Below are 18,560 nucleotides of genomic sequence, written 5' to 3' on the forward strand. Positions count from 1 at the left end.
AGGTGCCCCATTAACCCATTTTTTGTTATTGTACCTGCTGTGTATGACCAGTTTTCACTCTTACTAAGTCACATCAAATCTGTGTGCATTCGTCTGTGTATAAAGAGGTAACTTCCTTAAGATAAGTTTATGGAAGTGATGGAAATCATTGGATCTAAGAAAAGGGACATTTTAAAAGCTTCCGAAGCATAATGCCAAATTACCCACCAGAAGGTCATACCGGTTAACAGCTCTCCTGAGAGCATATAACTTGTGCCTGTTTTTCCCAGCCACAGTGCAATGCAATATCGTTTATACATATGTGCTACAATGGTCCATTTCTTTGGGAGTGAGGTGAAACTTTTTTCGCATATTCATTTATAATTTCTTTTTCTTTGAATTTTTTGCATGCACTTTATCCATTTTCCCTTTGGAATGTTTATCTTTTCCTTACTGAATGGAAGCACTTTTTATTTATTGAGGAAATTAATTTTGGGGGTGCCTGGGTGACTCGGTGGGTTAAGCCTCTGCCTTCAGTTCAGGTCATGATCCCAGGGTCCTGGGATCAAGCCCCACGTCGGGCTCTCTGCTCAGCAGGGAGCCTGCTTCCCCCTCTCTCTCTCTGCCTGCCTCTCTGCCTACTTGTGATCTCTGTCTGTCAAATAAATAAAAATTTTTTTAAAAAAGGAAACTAATTTTCTGTGGCCAAATATGTAGTGTATTTCTTACAGTCCATTATTTGCCTTTCAACTTTCTTTACGGTGTTTTTTGATAAAGTTTTTATTGTTATTTCTTAAAAGTTAGTCAAATCTATTTATTCCTGCTATTGATGCTTAATTAGAAAGTAATTTCCTAATGTGAAACAGATCAGTGTTCATCTCCAATTTCTCTTATGTTTGTTGCTTTAAAAACAATTCCTCTTCGGGGCGCCTGGGTGGCTCAGTGGGTAAAAGCCTCTGCCTTCGGCTCAGGTCGTGATCCCGGGGTCCTGGGATCGAGCCCTGCATCGGGCTCTCTGCTTGGCGGGGAGCCTGCTTCCTCCTCCCTCTCTGCTTGCCCCTCTGCCTACTTGTGATCTCTGTCAAGTAAATAAATAGAATCTTTAAAAAAAACAAAACAACAACAACAACAAATTCCTCTTTAATCCATTAATCCAAATTACCTCACTTAATCCAATTTACCTCACCTGTTTAAAGGGAACCTATTAACAGCTCTCTTGTATTGGGTCGGCATAATGGACAAGTACGGCCAGGAGAAGAAAAACCATCTGTGAACGATCTCAGCCATACAGTGTATGGGTCCCCACAGCTGATCTCTTGTTCCAGAAAGTTCGGGGTGGGAATTGGGCGTGTGTGGATGCTCAGGAAAGCTCTGCAGGTGGTTCTGACAGAAGACCAGGGACAAGAGCCTCCGCCTCACCTGGGGGCACGCTGCCAGCTCAGCCTCCCCTACTCCAAAGTCCTCAGTGACTTTGTGTCAAGTTTATTGACTTGTGTTTGTGTCAAGTTTAAATTTCCTGTTGTGTCAAGTTTAAATGCCACTGCCTCGTGTGTGGGGCCTTTCAGAATCTGGTTTAACCATATTTACTCAATCATGTTGACAACAGGAAAAAATGGCATGACTTTCAGAATGGCAACTGTCTTTGCTAAATGTCCTGTGTCCATTTTATGGTTAGCTGGCGGGCAGACACAGCCCGTGATGAGTGTAAAGGAACAAGGTGGGGCGTGGCCCAGACTTTAGGCTTCCAGGCAGGCGGCAGTGAGAGTCGAGCTGGGGAATCTGGGGGCCAGAGGGCAAGACACTGATGTTGTTAAATCACTTGCCCTAGGTGTGTTTGTCCTCATTTTGTAGGAAGTCATATCAGATAGTGTTCAAAGGAGGACTTTGGACGGAGCCCTATCCAGGTTCAGGTTTCTTTTTACTTGTCACGTGTGTGGCCTTGGTCGAGTTGCTTAATCCTCTGACCCTTGATAAACTCGTTTGTAGAATGACATAACACCTAACTCACAGGACTGATGTCAGCTTTAAAGCAACTAATTTATGCAAAGTGCTAAAAAGAGCTTCTGGCACAGAGCTTTACCAAATGGCAACTTTTCCGGACAAAAGTGATTCACGTTTATGTGCAAGTTCTCAACCTTTCCCTTGTCTTGCCTCATTAAAATTCTAGCTTTACCCATTCAATTTTTCCTCCTCTCCTACTACCTTCCCAGCAAGGTCCTGCCTTGCTTTTTTGCATTTTTGAGCTGCAGATTTAGGAAGAGAGAGACTGAAGAGAACAGTAGGTACACAGGGCACTGGTTAGAACCGGCTGATAAAAAATTTTAAGGGACTGCTTACAGAGACACCTACTTTGGATGAGGGAGGCTAATAGGTATTCCTGTTGTTCTTGTTGCTCAGTGATATATTTTAAGAAATATACCTGTTACCTTTTGTGACTCTGTGGTGACCAAGAAATACAGTTAATGAACTTGAGCTATTTTAAATCACCGTTGCTGCGCTATGTCACTTTGGCTGCAGCCTTTCATAGAGCCGAACCACAGACGAGCTACGGTACTGGCAGGGTTACACAGTTGGACTGAATTTGAAAGGCAAATTCTAAAGATCGAAGATGGTCAACATTGAAGGGAACCATAGACATCACGTAGGTTTGCCTCCCAGAGCGCGGGGCTTCAAGTGTGGCCCCTGGACCAGCAGCATCCACTAGCTCAAGATGCAGATTCTCTAGCCCAGCCCCAAGTGTCCTGAATCAGAATCTCTGGGGATGGGGCTCAGGAAACTGTGTTTGGAAACCAGGGCGCTCTCGTCTCATACAGTGGTCCTCAGTCCTCACATAGAGAATCACCAGGAGGGCTTCTTGAAAAAGGTCCTCGGACCTCACCCCTACAGATTCTGCTTCACTTAGGTGGCGGCGGGTCTATGAATTGTATTTCTAACAAGCTTACAGTACTGCCGGCCCAGGGACAGACTTTGAAAACCACCCCACTAGGGCAACGCAGGCATCTTTCCTATAACAGCCCTCCCAGCTGGTCACCTTCCGCTTTTTACGTCTAAGGCCAAGGAGCCCATACCGCAAGCCTCTTTGTTATCGGGCAACTCTGTTGCCTTTCCCTAACAGCACAGTCAAAGCCTGCCTGGTCGTGCTGACCACCCATCATTCATGATTCCGCTTTGACAGCTGCTTGCAGCAACAGTGCCTGGGGTCGTGATGCCAGGTGAAAAGCGGGGGCTCGGACTGTGGGGCACAGACTCGGTGGTCAGGCGGTTCTTATTTCTGGCAGCCGGTTGTGATCGCCGAGCAGTTCTTGAGCTGTGAGCGGGACGAGTAAGCCTCACGTCTTTTCTGATTGGTGCCTGACCAGTTGTTAATACCCTTTAAGATTATCAAGGTCGGTGAATGACAAGCAGAGAAAAAGGATTGGTTCACGGAATTTGCAAAATCGTGGAGTAGACCAAGCAAGCTCTGGGAGCGGGTAAATCCAGGTGTTCCGATTACGTCATCCGGAGGCTTTCTTCGTCTTCTGGGTGGACTTTGTTTTCAAGGTCTTTCCTCCTGGAGGCAAAGAAAGTTAACTGTTTCAGGCTTACTTTGTTCCAGCGTACAATCCCAGCAGAAAGACCCTGCCTCTCTCTCAATATTTCTAGAGCGTGTTTCCCACGCTTGACATTCATTGGCTCTCTTGGATCGTATGCTCATCCCTGAACCAGTCTTTTTGGCTAGAAGGGGGTAAAACATACTCCTTTGGCTGAGCTGTAGGGTCAAGTGCCCAACGGGGAACGGGGAGATTGGATCACTTCCATCTGTAGACACCAAGAGGCAGTGACAGCCCAAAGGAAAAACCGCAGTGCTATTACCAGAAGAAGTGGAATGGATACTGGGTTAGGCACCCCCCACCCCAGAAGAGTGCCATTACATCTGGGAAGCTTTCCAAACTACATACCCAGATGCCACCCCAGAGTTCCAACACTAGGTTTTCTGTATTTTTTTTTTTTTTTTTTTTTTTTTTTTTTAGTTCTCATTGTAAAAGGCTACCTTAGTTGAGCGTTTAAAGTATGCTTACTGGGGGACCTGGGTGGCTCAGTGGGTTAAGCCTCTGCCTTCAGCTCAGGTCATGATCCCAGGGTCCTGGGATCGAGCCCCGTATCAGGCTCTCTGCTCGGCAGGAAGCCTGCTTCCCCCTCTCTCTCTGCCTGCCTCTCTGCTTACTTGTGATCTCTGTCTGTCAAATGGATAAATAAAAAATCTTAAAAAAAAATAATAATAAAGTATGCTTACTAAGTTTAGCCACAGTGGGTTGCAGAGCCCCACAGAGACGAGATTTTGAATCACAAATAGAAAACATATTTTCTGCTTTCTTAAATACTGCTTCCTACATAGTGGCTTCCTTGTTAGTAATGCATATAACCTACACCTTGTGAGAACATATTTGGTGCCAAGACAAATGCTTGCTTGTTCCTGAACATGACTTTTGAGGCCAAGATGGGATCCGAAAAGAACAATTATCCATTATGCACTGCGTTGCCTTCTTCTTCCTTATGTTTGTCCTGACTTTCAGATTCTTGGATTTTTTTTTGTTTCTTTTTCTCCAGGAGACTCTTGTCCCCCCCCCCCCCCGGTAGTTTTGTAAACAATTATTTTAATGTGGGCTGTTTTCATGTTCTTCATTTCTCTATATTATATAGTTATTCTTCTTGTCTGTGCTGGGCCCTTAAGTATTTAATCACAAATAAATCTGCTGCTGTCAGTTTTCTTTTGGAAAAACAGCAGTCTTCCTGGGAAGGATTATTAAGAGCTGTCTTGTATTAGGCTGACATAATGGGCTCTTAGGGCCAACAGAAGAAAATTAATTTTCATATTATGTCTGTTCTCCTAAGAGAAGGGAAAAAACAACTTTTATTATTCACCAAGAGTTTAAGTTAATACAAACCAGCTTCCCTTCTCGGAGGAAGACAATAGTCAAATTCGTTTTGCTTTAGGAGGTTAATATGAGAAATTATGTTTGGTTGTCTGGTTTCCAGAGCTGAAGATCTGAACAGAGATGGAGGCCAACAAACAATGCTGTTAGAAAATGATAAGAAATTTGGCCTGGACAGTGAGACTCACTGCTGGTTTTCCTGTGGGGGGAAAAAAATTCTAAAGCAGCATATGCAAGCATAGAGGTGTGGGAAAATAGGAGCCGCGCATCTGCTTGTGTCTAGAACTAGGGTTTTAGAGGACAGGAAGCGAATGGGAGCCAGCAACGAGGTGCCGCTGCCCAAGGAGGTTTGGGTTAAAGACTGCTCCTGTAGGATTGCTTGTAAAAGTTAAAAAAAAAAAAAAAAAAAAAAGTCCATTGGGAGCATATCAATACAATACTAGTAATTTGATGCCAAAAAGGTTAAAAAGATAGATACCGGGGCGCCTGGGTGGCTCAGTGGGTTAAAGCCTCTGCCATCGGCTCAGGTCATGATCTCAGGGTCCTGGGATCGAGCCCCGCATCGGGCTCTCTGCTCCGCAGGGAGCCTGCTTCCCCTCTCTCTCTGCCTGCCTCTCTGCCTACTTGTGATCTCTCTCTCTCTCTGTTCAAATAAATCAATAAAATCTTAAAAAAAAATAAAAAGATAGATACCAGTCTCTGTTCTCTGACTTGAAAAGATATTTAGGATGCTCATATGTGTTAAATGAAAAGGACCAGGTGGCTTCTGGTGATAACAAGTGTATAGAATTCCAAATAGAATTTAAAATTTTTCTAGTAGCCATACCTTTTTTTTTTTTTTTTTTAAAGTAAGCTCCACGCCCAACGTGGGGCTTGAACCCACGACCCAGAAATCCAGAGTCGCATGTTCTACCGTCTGAGCCAGCCCGGCACCCCCTCTATGAGCCATAACTTAAAAAGTAAAAAGAAACCGGTGAAATTAATTTTAATAGTTTATTTTGTTTAACTCAATATATCTAAAATGTGACCATTTTAACAGGTAATCAGTTTTAAAAATAAGGAAGATAATTTACTTCTTCTTTCGGTACTTTCTTTGAATTCTGGCTGGTACATATTTTACACTCGCAGCACCTCAGTCCAGACTAGCCATATGTTAAGTCCTCAGTAGCCACGTGTGGTCTGTGACTCCCGCAGCGGACCGTGCAGAGACGGAGTTCAGGTAGGAAGTTTTTGAAAGAGCTCATCAGAGTTTTTGTTTGTCCCATAGTGTGACTGTGAATCATAGTGAAATAGGGAAAGGAAAAAAATGTGGGGAAGAAAAAGATACCAGGAGACTTTAGGAAAAAGAAATCACTTAGGTTTATTAGGAAGGACGACTATGATTTGATGGACTTTTATTAACTGTTCTCATAAACCCCAAGTAAGATTTAGACTTTGAGGGGCACCTGGGTGGCTCAGTGGGTTAAAGCCTCTGCCTTTGGCTCAGGTCATGACCCCGGGGTCCTGGGATCGAGCCTGCATGGAGCCCCTCATCGGGCTCTCTGCTCCGCAGGGAGCCTGCTTCCCCCTCCCTCTCAGCCTGCCTCTCTGCCTACTTGTGATCTGTCTGTCAAATAAATAAATAGAATCTTTAAAAAAAAATAAATTAATAATAAAAAATAAAAAAAAGATTTAGACTTTGAGACTTAAACGTGAAAACATTGTGTCATGGATACATGATGTAATTAATTTTTTTTTTATTTTGGGGAAATCAAGATAAATTAACAGTTTAAAAAAAAACAGTGAGGCCTGGTTTTCTGTGTCAAATTCTACTGATAGGTCAAACAAGAAGAACATAAACTTGACCATTGGGTTTAGCATCATGGGGTCCTCGGTGGCCTTTTGACAAGAGCTATTTCTTCGGAACAGTGAGGAGGAAAGTCTCACTGGCCAGGCTTCAGGAGATAAAGGAAAGGGAACTGGGAACAGTCTAGTCAGCTCTTCTTAGGAGCGGAGGGGCTGTGAGTCGAAAAATTGTTGGTTTTATTTGGTTTTGATTCGGGGTTTTCCACTTTTGTTTCATAAAGATGTTTATATCCAATGGGAATGTGAGTAAAGAGGAAAGATTTCAGCAGGGGAAGGAGAGGTATTACTTGAAAAAGAGAAAAATCACAGAGGATATAATAGCTGTCTGCCCACATTTGAAAGCGTGTCAGATGAAAAAGGAATCCGGCCCACTCCACTCTGCGTATGGCCCTGGGCTCGACCTGAAATCACGGTGGGTATGAAGGATAATCAGACAGATTGGGCTCAGCACATGAAAGTGCATTCTGGCAGTCAGCTCAGCGCGTGCCAGCATGGCTTCCTTCGAGACTCAGTAACATTTCTATTCCCGGAGATGTGAAAGCATCTCTAGGTTAGACCAGTACTTCTCCACTCTTTTGTGTTTCGTGCACACTTCTGGAGACAAGAGCTTTTGGCGGCACACTTGAACAGGTGCAAAGCCACGTTAAGCTGGGCAGTGCCGGCCGAGCATAATGGTCCCCCGCTCCTGCGGTGACCCGAGAAGCATCCCCAATTAGCGCCCGGTCTTTGGGTTGTCCTTTGGCACGTCTTTGCTGTTTGAGCAGAAACCAAGCAAGCTCGCTTTTGTATTCAAAAGGCAAGATTTCCACATATTCCAGAAAAGTACGTAGCCTCTGGTTCTTGCCCCTGGAGGATGTGCCCACCATTGCACACCCACCAGAACAAAATCCCGCCCCACTGTGTGCTCCGCACAGGGTCCCATGAGCTGTTAAGCTCAAAATCCAGTCTGGCAAAGATTGCTCTAAGACTACCGGTCAGGAATCGGTTGCTCACCACAGAACCACTCTACCTAGTATAAGCAGAATGCAATTTAGTAGTGACATAGGGAATTAAGTGCTTACAAAGCAGACTCTAGTCTGAGCCTCCCAGGAATGACTCCTAGGCCCCAGAAACCACCATGGTCTGCCATGACCGAGAAGGCTGCCATTTCTACCAGAAGCTGATGGGGCAGGAAGCTCCCAGCCCCTGAGTTGACCGCAGAGCCACGCTACCAACTCTGCCTTGATCCCAAAGCTGCCACTGCGGCTCCAGAAAGCCATGGAATCAAGAAGTCACTGACTCCGGAACCACCACAGCTCCGTCACGACCTACAGGAGCAAGATGGCGCCCTGCATCCTCTTTGTGAATCCGCCAGGCTTCGTTCTGAGTGAGAGGCTCTCGTGGGCGCATCTGATGTGCGGAGTCTTAATTCATCTCCAGAACCCTAAGCTGCAAAGAAGGGTAGAGCCTTGACGTTCTAGCTTTCTAACTTTTGTGCCCTGGAATGGGGCTGAAAAGGCCTTCCGCAGTGTCTGCCGCAGACAGCACCTTTCCCCAATCACGGGAAAAATAAATTAGACACATTGACCAAAAGTCAGTAGCATGCTGGTGAAGGTTCCCGTACGGAGGTAAAAACGAGAAATCAGGCCACAGCTCGGTGCTTGAAGCGCACTGTACGTATCAGCGAGTCTATAGTGAGCACAGACGGGACTTAGGACATTCGAATATTTGATGACGGGGAAGAAAAGTGTCTTTAGAAGGCCTGCTAACCGGTAAGTATTTTCCAGTGTCAGGGCCGTAGCTCAGCCTGGATTGATGTTTTGCAGATGGACTGTCTTTGCTCCATGCACTTGTCACAGTCCTCACAAAGTAGCTGCCTGTCAGTGACGGGCAAAGAAATAAAGCAGGTCCCGCCGCGGTCTGACTCAAGCCACCAGTGACCTCATTCAAGAGCCACCAAAACAGTCTGACATCGTCTCCCTTTTCCAAAATACTGTTTCCCTCCCAGTTTGGCGCTTACACAGTCACTCATTCGGCAGCCATCAGGCACTCCTGTGTGCCAGGCGCTGGGGATACACCGTGACTAGGACAAGTAGGGTTCCTGCTCTCCTGGAGCGAACATTCTAGTGGAGGGAGGAGACAAGGTACCGGCAAACAAATGCATAACATTTGGGGACAGAGCGAATCTGCCTTCTGGTGCCCCGAGCTCTGCTCCTGTGGTCGCGGAGCTGGTTTGAAGAAAGGCGAGAATGATGTTTTGCACTTGGTTTAAGGTTGCTTTCAGCCAGCAGTCAGAGCATGGACCAACGCACAAGGTCAAGAATGCAGGGGAGTGGGTGTGGCTCCCAGGAGGTGTCCGGGTTCCTCAGGGGATTTCAGCAGAAGCTCTGCAGCAGAAGGCGCTTGTACCAAGGGGCCTATTGGCCACTTGGAAGGAGCCAGACCTGAGACCTTGTAGCCTTTCCTTTCTAATACGTGTCAAAAAATCTTCTGGTCTGTCCTCTTCATCTGCCTTTTGCAAACCTTTTTTCATAGTCCTGTGCTAGTTTATTCCCGCATGTTCCTTCTGGAATTGAAGCAGTTCTCGTCTAGGTCTGGGTTTCCCCATTAACGACAGGGGCAGATTTACCTTGACCCCCCCATCCCTGGTCATCTGAGCAATGGGGAAGCTTCTCTTTCGGAGCTGGAGCTAGAGGCCGGTCCGGACACTCCTCGGGAAGCGGGAAGGGTCCAGAGGCAAGTGGGAATGTGCCATCTGTTCTCCCTCTCTCCTCAGGCTTTCCCTCCCATCTGCCAGGTTCCTGTGCCTGTGGGGCTTGCGGGCCCATGGCAGGACTCACATCAAATTTCCAACCCCTCCTCCTACCCTCCACTTCAGAGCAAACAGGCCCCTCCAAAAACAGTCTGGGTCAGAGTGATTTCCGAAGCATCTTCTTCTGGTGGACTCAAATGTCCCTTTGGCTAATATCTTTCAAGAGAGTCAAATGATTCCCAGGGTTCACTTTTTCCTCTCGCCTTCACCTTCTTATTAGCACATGGGGCAGTGGGAATAAAAAAGAGAGAGAGAGAAGAAGAAACAGCTTCTTCCCAGTCTTGCTCCTGCTTCCAGCCCTCATTCCTCCAAATCAGGTATTGTCAGGCCTTTCGAGCATTCTTGCCCGTGTCCCTTGCCGGATGCCAGGGTGCCTGGGACTCGGAGGTCGCTTTCATTTTGCCCTACACGGATTGTACACAGCAGACCCTCAGAGCGTGGGGTTGAGCCATTCTCTTCTTTCAGCAAGTTTCTTCTATATATTGAGCCATTTTTGCTCATCTCCACGGGTTCCAAGGAGTTTTGCCAATGAACACGTGCTCTGCCATCCTTCCAAGAAGTTTCTCAGCTGCTAGATATATCCTGCAGTGAGACCGCAAAGCTAAAATGTCAGGAGATGAAGAGGCACATACGTTTTTGAAAATTGGGAAGGTAAGACTAAGAAAACATAACAAGTGAATAAAAAGATTAAAACTCACAGTGATGGGACAGAATCAGAAGAGCTAGAAAACGAAGTTCAAGAATTAGCCAAAAGGATGGAAAAGAATGAAACTCCACGAGTAAAGTTATGGCAAAAGGATAGAAGTAAATAGTAGCAAAGTCTGAAAGAACTAGCATTTAGGTATGTTTAAGCAGACTTTAAAAAAATTTTTATTTGGGGCGCCTGGGTGGCTCAGTGGGTTAAGCCGCTGCCTTCGGCTCAGGTCATGGTCTCAGGGTCCTGGGATCGAGCCCCACATCGGGGTCTCTGCTCATCAGGGAGCCTGCTTCCTCCTCTCTCTCTGCCTGCCTCTCTGCCTGCTTGTGATCTCACTCTGTCGGGTAAATAAATAAAATCTTTAAAAAAAATTTATTTATTTATTTTTTTAAATTTTATTTATTTATTTATTTTATTTACTTTTAAACAGGGCTAGTTCTCTCTCTTTTTTTTTTTTTAAGATTTTTTTATTTATTTATTTGACAGACAGAGGTCACAAGTAGGCAGAGAGGCAGGCTCCCCATTGAGCAAGGAGCCGGATGCAGGGCTCGATCCCAGGACCCCGGGATCATGACCTGAGCCTAAGGCGGTAGCCTAGCCCACTGAGCCACCCAGGCGGCCCTCTTTAAACAGACTTTTAAAGATTCAAGGGTTGGAGAATCACGTGCTAAGACAATGAAATAACCTAAGTATTTAAAATAAGTGAAAAGGTGGAATGTAAGCAAAACATAATGTTCTCTCGTTCTAGAGTTGTACCTGTAGGGGCACCCAGCAGGCTCAGTCGGAGGAGCACGCGACTCAATCTCGGGGTCGTGAGTTCGAGCCCCAGGTGGGGTGTAGAGATTACTTAAATAAAACTTTGGGCGCCTGGGTGGCTCAGTGGGTTAAGCAGCTGCCCTCGGCTCAGGTCATGATCTCAGGGTCCTGGGATCGAGTCCCGCATCGGGTTCTCTGCTCGGCAGAGATCCTGCTTCCCTCTCTCTCTCTCTGCCTGCCTCTCCATCTACTTGTGATCTCTCTCTGTCAAATAAATAAATAAAATCTTAAAAAAAAAAAAAACTTAAAAAAAAAAAAAAGATGTACCTGTAGTGACTGATGTACAGAGATGTTTTAAGACTATGTTTAGGGGCGCCTGGGTGGCTCAGTGGGTTAAAGCCTCTGCCTTCAGCTCAGGTCATGATCCCAGGGTCCTGGGATCGAGCCCCGCATCAGGCTCTCTGCTCCTCAGGGAGCCTGCTTCCTCCTCTCTCTCTGCCTGCCTCTCTGCCTACTTCTGATCTCTCTCTGTCAAATAAATAAAATCTTAAAAAAAAAAAAAAAGACTATGTTTAGGTAGGAAAGCAGGTCACGGAACATCGCGCCGTCTCCAGACATAGGTCACACAGAGCATCACAGATAGGTAGAGACCGGAGCGCTAGGGAGTGCACCGCTATGTTAATGGGAGGTGGGAAGGGAGCGGAGGTAGGGATGCTCTGGGCACTGTCAGATCCCCCCAGGTGCTCTCACCTTTTCTGGCTGCTTCTCCCCTCCACTCTTCGGTGCCTGTGCTTTGGCTCAGGCACCCACACCAGCCCTCACTTCCCTGTAGTTGCCCTGGGTATATGCATACTTGGGGGTTCGTTCTCCCCGCCCCCGACCCCACTGTGACACTCCGCACCTTATCTCAGGCTGTGTGCCTGGAGGGATGCTGTCCAAAATGTAAAGCGAGCTACATAGGTGATTTTACATTTCTTAGTAGCCACATTAAAATTAATTCTAATATTCTTAGAATTTTATCTTCAACATGTAATCGATACAGAAATTCTGAATGAGATGTTCCAGATCTTTTTTCACGTGTATTAAGTCTTGGAAATCAGCGTGTATTTTCATGTATCCACACCTCTCTCTGCCCATGTATCCGTTGCTTATTTTTATAGGTGGCCACTCAGGACAGCCCAGCTCACCCAAACCGGAGCTGTCCCCACAGAGGACTCTGCCTGCAAAGAAACCATACGTCCTCGCCCTGCTTCCCCCACTCCCTTATGGCTTTTTTTTTTTTTTAGGAGCACTTTCTTAATAATTTTTTTGCATGTATTATTATTATTGTTGTTGTTAGGAGTGGTAGTAATTTTTTAAAAATCTAGAAGGTTAAAAGGAAACAAAAAGTTATCCCTAACCCAGAAGCCCTGCTTTGTGGTTGGTTTGTTGATTGCCTGGGCAGCTGCAAACTCTAGGGAGCCTGGATTTCACAACACTTGGGGGGTGGGGCAGACGGGGTGTCCCACGAAGTAGAGAACGACTGATAACACCCCAGGAACCTGGCTTCTTGCCGACGTCGGTCAGGTGTGGAAAGCTTGAACCTTTGTTGTCTGTCCAGTTGCTGCTGAGATCAGTAGCCTCAAGCCATCTTAGGGTGAGATGATCTGGAAGTCTGGCTCAGGTATGCAGCACGGGGGCTTCCCGGGCCCACAGCAGGCCCTGGGGGAAGTTGGGTCAGGCCCAAAGAGGAACGGCAGACGGGCCTGGCAACAGAGAAGGGCCTGGCAACAGAGAACTTTTTTCATTTGGAACATGCCCGCAGCCTAGCTGGGAGGACGGTAGCAGCTGGGGAGTGGGCGGAGACTCCCTTCCCTTGGCACCCAGCTCCGAGGCGGGATGGTGGTTCCCTCAGCAGGTGCCTCCTCCTCGGGGATCACACCGCTTGAGCTGTGTGTCCCTTTTGACCAAAGTGCCTTCAAAGATGGCTTTTGATTTCTGTTTTTGCATTTCCAAGGAACTGGATTTAGTTTGTTCATTGTCTGGCACTGGAGGCGGGGTGGGGGGGTGGTGAGGGAAGAAGGGGAGGCTGCTTATTGGCTGAGAAAATAATTCCAGTCCAGAGCTGAGATGCCTGCATTTTCCTAACGAAGCAGCCCCTTCATCCCAGAACCACCTCTGCCACCTTCCTCACTGTGTCCTCAGAGAAAGGAGCAGGCAGGTTGCCAGAACACATTTCTCAGTTTATTCTCACAGGCAGTTCATTTACTTATCCTCCAGGCCTCTGCTGCTCGCATACTGTATGTGCCATTGGTCTCGAAGGGTCAGTTTGGTCCTTTCTGTCTACAGTGTCGTTGCCAGTGTAGGCCCTTTTGACAGCTTTTCTTGCATATTTTAATTGGAAATAAGGAGAGAAATCCACGCACCCTTGCATTCACGTAGTGATGGAGGTCCCCCCTCTAGCTCATCTCCAAAAGCACTCCCGAGAGAACTCTTACTGAATGAGTGTTGCCATCCTGAATGAGTCTGTGATGGCTTGAGTGCTCACTGGTCCTCCTTTTACCTTGGACCCCACTCACTTGATTTTGTGGATGACGTCGCTCAGTACTGAGGGAGGGGACAGGATGACTTGGGCCCCGGGGACACACGCCTTCCTTCCCCACAGCATGCGCGGGTATCGCTCTGCGCAGTCTCAGGGGCGGTGGGGGGGCATCCAGGTCTTGGAAGGGCCTTGGCTTTGCTCCTCCTGACTTCCTCATAGGGCTGGCCTCGAGGTAGGAGTGCCAGCATCGGCCCGTGACTGGCCGGCCATCCGTCTTCTCTGCTCTCAGTGCCTCTCCCACCTCCTTCTGCTGCAGCTCGGCGCCTCAGCCTCCAGGCCCACCGATGGATCCGCTGAGCAAGGGGTCCTGTCGGAGTCAGATGGCGCAAACCCTTCTGTGGAAAGCCAAGTCGTCTCTGTCCTTCGGCATCCAGCCTCTGCAATCATGGCCAACAGAAGACCCTGAAGTAGAGTCCCAGGTCAACCTGTAAGTAAGTAGAAGAAACATCATCTTTTTGGGCCCATGTTCACTCTATTCTGAAATCCCTTCGTGCTTAGGAAGAAAATACTTTTTACCTTTTCGGGGAGAATGGGGAGGGGAGAGGGCAGTGGATGTTTGGTTCAGAGATTTCCTTTCTGTTCTCCATGATGCCTTCCTCGTGTATTTCTTTATTTGCTTGGCAGTAGTCATGGAGCACCACTCTGGCCAGGCCCTGTGTCAGGCATAGTGAGCACAGTAGATTCATTTCCTGTCTTCAGGGCATTTGCAGCTCATGGGACAGATAGCCCTTCATCAAAGAATCACGCAAATGCATACTAACAAATCGTGACGAGTGCTATGAAATGTGTTACCTTGATTCAGTAAACATTTAGAGAATGCCTTCTGTGTGCCAGCAGCATCTTGGGGATATAAGAGAATAAGACAGTGTCCTTACCCTCGAATAACAAATCCTATCTACAAGGGGAAAAAAATCCAATATTATTTAGAGGAAGTGATAATAATAAGGATAGTATAACTAATAGGGACTCAAGTCCCGTAGGGTGGTAAATGCTTTTCCTGTTTACTCCTGACTCCTCGGGCCTTTGTTATGATGTACAAAAATATCTGCTGGATGAATGAATAAATGAATGAAGACAGTACGAAACCAGGAGCTTAGTTCCCCAGGGAAGCAAGTAGATGCAAAAATATGATTGACTTATGAACAAATGAGATGCCTCATCGATTCAGTGTGACAAATATTGCTGTACCCAGTGCTTCTGTGAAACTAGTTCATAGCTGGGGGCAGGGATCACGATCACCTGACAGCCCCCCGCATTCCGATTCAGTGGCTCTGGAGGTGGTGAAAGGACTCCTTCGTGTGTTTGCCTTCACGGAACTTATGGCCTATCCAGGAAGACACACACAGGTCACCAGATAACTCCAGACCTGCTTGAAAAGAACCCAGTATAAAATGCTTCAGCAGTAAGTTCTCTGCTGGAGCTCAGGAGAGGAAAGGGGTAACAGCAGAGATCAGCCTGGTAGGATAAGCTGTAGCCAGGACAGGAACAGGGGAAGAGACCGCTTGGAACAGGAAACTACAGAGCTAAGGCTAAGATCCATGAAAAGTATGTTTCAGCAGCACTGACAGGTGTAAACCAGTGGTTCTCAACGCTGACTGCATGTGAAAATCAACCCCAGGAGCTTTAAGAACAAGGGAGCTGCGTCATTTCTCCAAGATTCCAGGTTCTGGGGTGAGACACAAATACCAGACCTTTATAAAGCTCCCCGGGTGATTCTCATACATGCCGCAAAGCTGAGAAATGCTGCTTTTGTGAAGGCGACCCGAGGTAAATAAATACAGAAGTTAGAAGCAGCTCGTATGCCTCACCAAGGGGGTCTGAACTTTCCAACTCAGGCAGTGGAAGGCTTTGATGCAGTTTAAAAAGTACAAGGTTCATGGGCGCCTGGGTGGCTCAGTGGGTTGAGCCCTGCCTTGGGCTCGGGTCATGATCTCAGGGTCCTGGTATTGAGTCCCACATAGGGCTCTCTGCTCAGCAGGGAGCCTGCTTCCCTCTCCCTCTCTGTCCGCCTCTCTGTCGACTTGTGATCTCTCTCTGTCAAATAAATAAATTTAAAAAATCTAAAAAAAAAAAAAAAAGTACAAGGTTCAAATCGTTTCGAAAAATTCATGATTGCCAGTTCCGTCGTGGATTCTTCTAGGGCTTTTCGGAGAGACCACCGCACCTTCCATAAATGGCCCTAATGAGAATAGGAGATTTAATCTGAAACTGAAACCTAAAATTTCAGTAAATACTGAGTTATCTGGGCAGAATGAACTGTCTCTGGCCAAGAAGGGCAGTGAGACAGGGACGCCATCCACCGAGGGTGAGAGGACGGCCCTCTGCAGTCCTGCCGAGCTCCTAGCGGGAGCTGGTCCACAGGCGGCACTTCTGGTGCCGCCTCTTTTCTAGACTACAAGTCCCACAGTACTCTGCGCGCATGGCGCAGTCTGCGAGAGAGCCTATGAGATGCAGGGGAAGCAACCAAATTGGCATCTGGAGGGCCCTATTGGTAAGTTGTCTGGTTAAGGGTGGGCCCGGGCTGTGGTGATTGGCGGCCGCCCGTCTGCCTGGGCTGCAGGGAGAAGGGGTTAGTGAACCGAGTCCGGATCGAGGACTGGACCCCAGCCAGACTCAGGGGCCGGACTTGAAACTGATTTACCGGGAGTCTGATGTTGGATTCCCTCTGGAAAACGGGCTAGAAAGATGTGTCTGCAAGAACCACTGCCGTTCTGTGGGCCGCTCATTCATTCATTAACTCATTCATTCAGCAATATTTATTGATCCCCCATGTCCCAGGCACGTGTGCAAAAATTCTAAATGCGTTTTCTCATTTGGTCTTCATGAAAAACCCGATGAGGTGGCTACTGTTAGCTCCATTTTACAGATAAGGGAACTGAAGTCCAGAAGGGTTGAGACACGTCCAAGACACAGCCTGTAAGTGACAGAGCAGGGATTTTGAACCTAGATTTGTCTAGCTCCAGTGCAGATCTGCTAACCTCAGGGTGCTCAGCCATGCAATCAGGAGCAAAGTGTTTATGCAATGTAGGCGTCCACAAGGCATCTTGGTATAAATGTGTGTGTGTGTATATGCACACATGTTCAAGTGAAGAATATAACAACAGTATCTTGCGGGACACCAATCTGGACAGATTCTGATATCAGACAATTCACTGAGCATCTGTGTGCTCTGCTGAACCCTGTGCTAGGCACTGGGGATGCCGAGAAAGTCTCTCCTTCGAGATGAAGGGGGCTGAGGAAAGTGCTATTCCCTAGGGCAGTGCAAGGAGATTTCCCAGTTGAGGGAATACCTAAGGAATAGAGCTTTACCAGGCAGCGGTGGGAGAGGACTTCCCAGACAGAGGTGACCGTATGTGCAAAGGCCAGCAGCATCAAAGCACTCTGTTTAGAGAACTGTGAACAGTCTCCAGTGCTGCTTGAGGAGGGGTGGGTGGTGAGCCTGGGAAGGTAGACAGAAGCCTACTTAACCACTGGGGAGTGGGAGGCCTTAACCACCCACTAAGAAGTTTGCTTTTGAGTCTGTAGGCTGGGCCATAGCATGATCAGATTTGCTAATTGGAAAAATAACTGGTGTCAGTGGGCAGCTAAGTTGCAGCAGGATAAGGCTGGTGGCAGGGAACCCTATTAGAGTGGCCAGTGAAGAGATATAAGCGTTCTAATGAGTGGCAGGAACCATGGGGATTGATTCAAGAAATATTAGCGAGGAAGACTAGAGTGGAACATGTGTGGGCGGTGGGGTGAGTAAGTGACCCTCGGAGTTTTGACGTGGGCAACTGAGTGGTTGGTCTTGCCATTAATGAGAGGGCCCTGAGATGAGACAATGCAAAATCCAATATAGAATAAGACAAAGATCATTAGATAAATGCCATCAGTACTAAAAAAGGGTACAGTTACATCTCTGGGGGCAAAAGATGCTTAGGAAAGTCTTTTCAGAGATGGTAACATGAAGTGGACCTTGAAAAAGGAGTATCTCCCTTCCTTCTTTTCATTTTTGGGACTACCTTTTAACAGGCAGAGATGGGAGGAGGATGTTCTAGATGGCCAGATTTTGGTTTGCCTCTCGTGCAGGGCAGTAGTAGGAAGTCTGGAAGCCAGATTGAGGGGCATGTTGTAAAAGATGTTGTACTTGATCCCTACAGGGGATCCTCTGAGTGTTGTTTGAGATGCCCAAGTGTTGGTTTGAGCCCTGCTTTGGCAAAGTTAACTTCACAGCTGCATACAGCAACGAGGTTAGGAGCCAGGTAAGAGATGGACCAGGCTGCGTCTTCTTGGTTGTAAGTTAAATCAATCCAACTCAAAGTAGTTCAGGCCAAAAAAAGGAGACTGCCTGGGTTCACGTAACCGAACTAAGGAAAGGGAAGGATCTGGCTTCAGGGATGGCTGGATCCGAGGACACGAGGGCTGCCAGGCCAATCCATTTCTCTCTCACTCTCACGTCCTCCAAATCCTTAGCCCTGCTTCTCTGCTGGCCTCCTTGTCTCCTACTGTCCATGAGTTGTCACCATGTAACGAGTGACATCTCAGGGAGCACGAAACTTGAGAGGAAAAATCTTTCCCATTCATTAGAAGAACCATGGGGGACGTCTGGGCCACGCGTCCACGCCTGGTTTTGTGGGCGAGTATGTTATGAGGGAGAAAAGTGCTGGTTCTTGTTTGCCCTGGTGAGCAGAGCAGCCTTGGAGGAGAAAAGGTGTCGGGAGGTAGGAGAACAGGATTCAGATGGGTCATGGAAGCCCCTGGAGGGATTTCAAGATGTGGAGTGTTCTGTTACTGATCACAAAAATAACTTAGGAAGTTTAAAAAAAAAAAAATAGGGCTCATGGAACCTATTTGTTTGGAATCCCTTGTGGTGGGATGCAGGTGGTTGCATGGTGTCTGGCGTAACCAGTGCTCTGCAGAGGGAGCCGCAGTCCCACAGCCGAATGTGCTGATCAGACAGGTGTAGAGCACCTGTGACAATAAGGCCATTTCCCTTGGGAGGGGCAGGCGGGAGGCCGA

The 18,560-nt window shown here is 47.3% G+C and overlaps 1 protein-coding gene across 7 annotated transcripts in view; it reads left to right on the forward strand.

Annotated features, from left to right (window-relative positions):
• GARNL3 (GTPase activating Rap/RanGAP domain like 3) overlaps window positions 1-18,560 on the forward strand; it is a 143,662-nt gene that overhangs the window by 2,748 nt on the left and 122,354 nt on the right. For all 7 annotated transcript variants that reach the window (XR_007122267.1, XR_007122266.1, XM_047699901.1 and 4 more), the window contains exon 2: window positions 13,819-13,989. Coding sequence is in view for 5 of the 7 variants with exons in the window: in XM_047699899.1 (XP_047555855.1) it covers window positions 13,819-13,989 (171 nt within the window). In the remaining 2 variants the exon portion in view is untranslated. The remainder of the gene's footprint in view (window positions 1-13,818; window positions 13,990-18,560) is intronic.

The sequence above is a fragment of the Lutra lutra genome, chromosome 13 (genome assembly GCF_902655055.1).
Source record: "Lutra lutra chromosome 13, mLutLut1.2, whole genome shotgun sequence".
In the NCBI taxonomy this organism is placed as follows: Eukaryota; Metazoa; Chordata; class Mammalia; order Carnivora; family Mustelidae; genus Lutra; species Lutra lutra.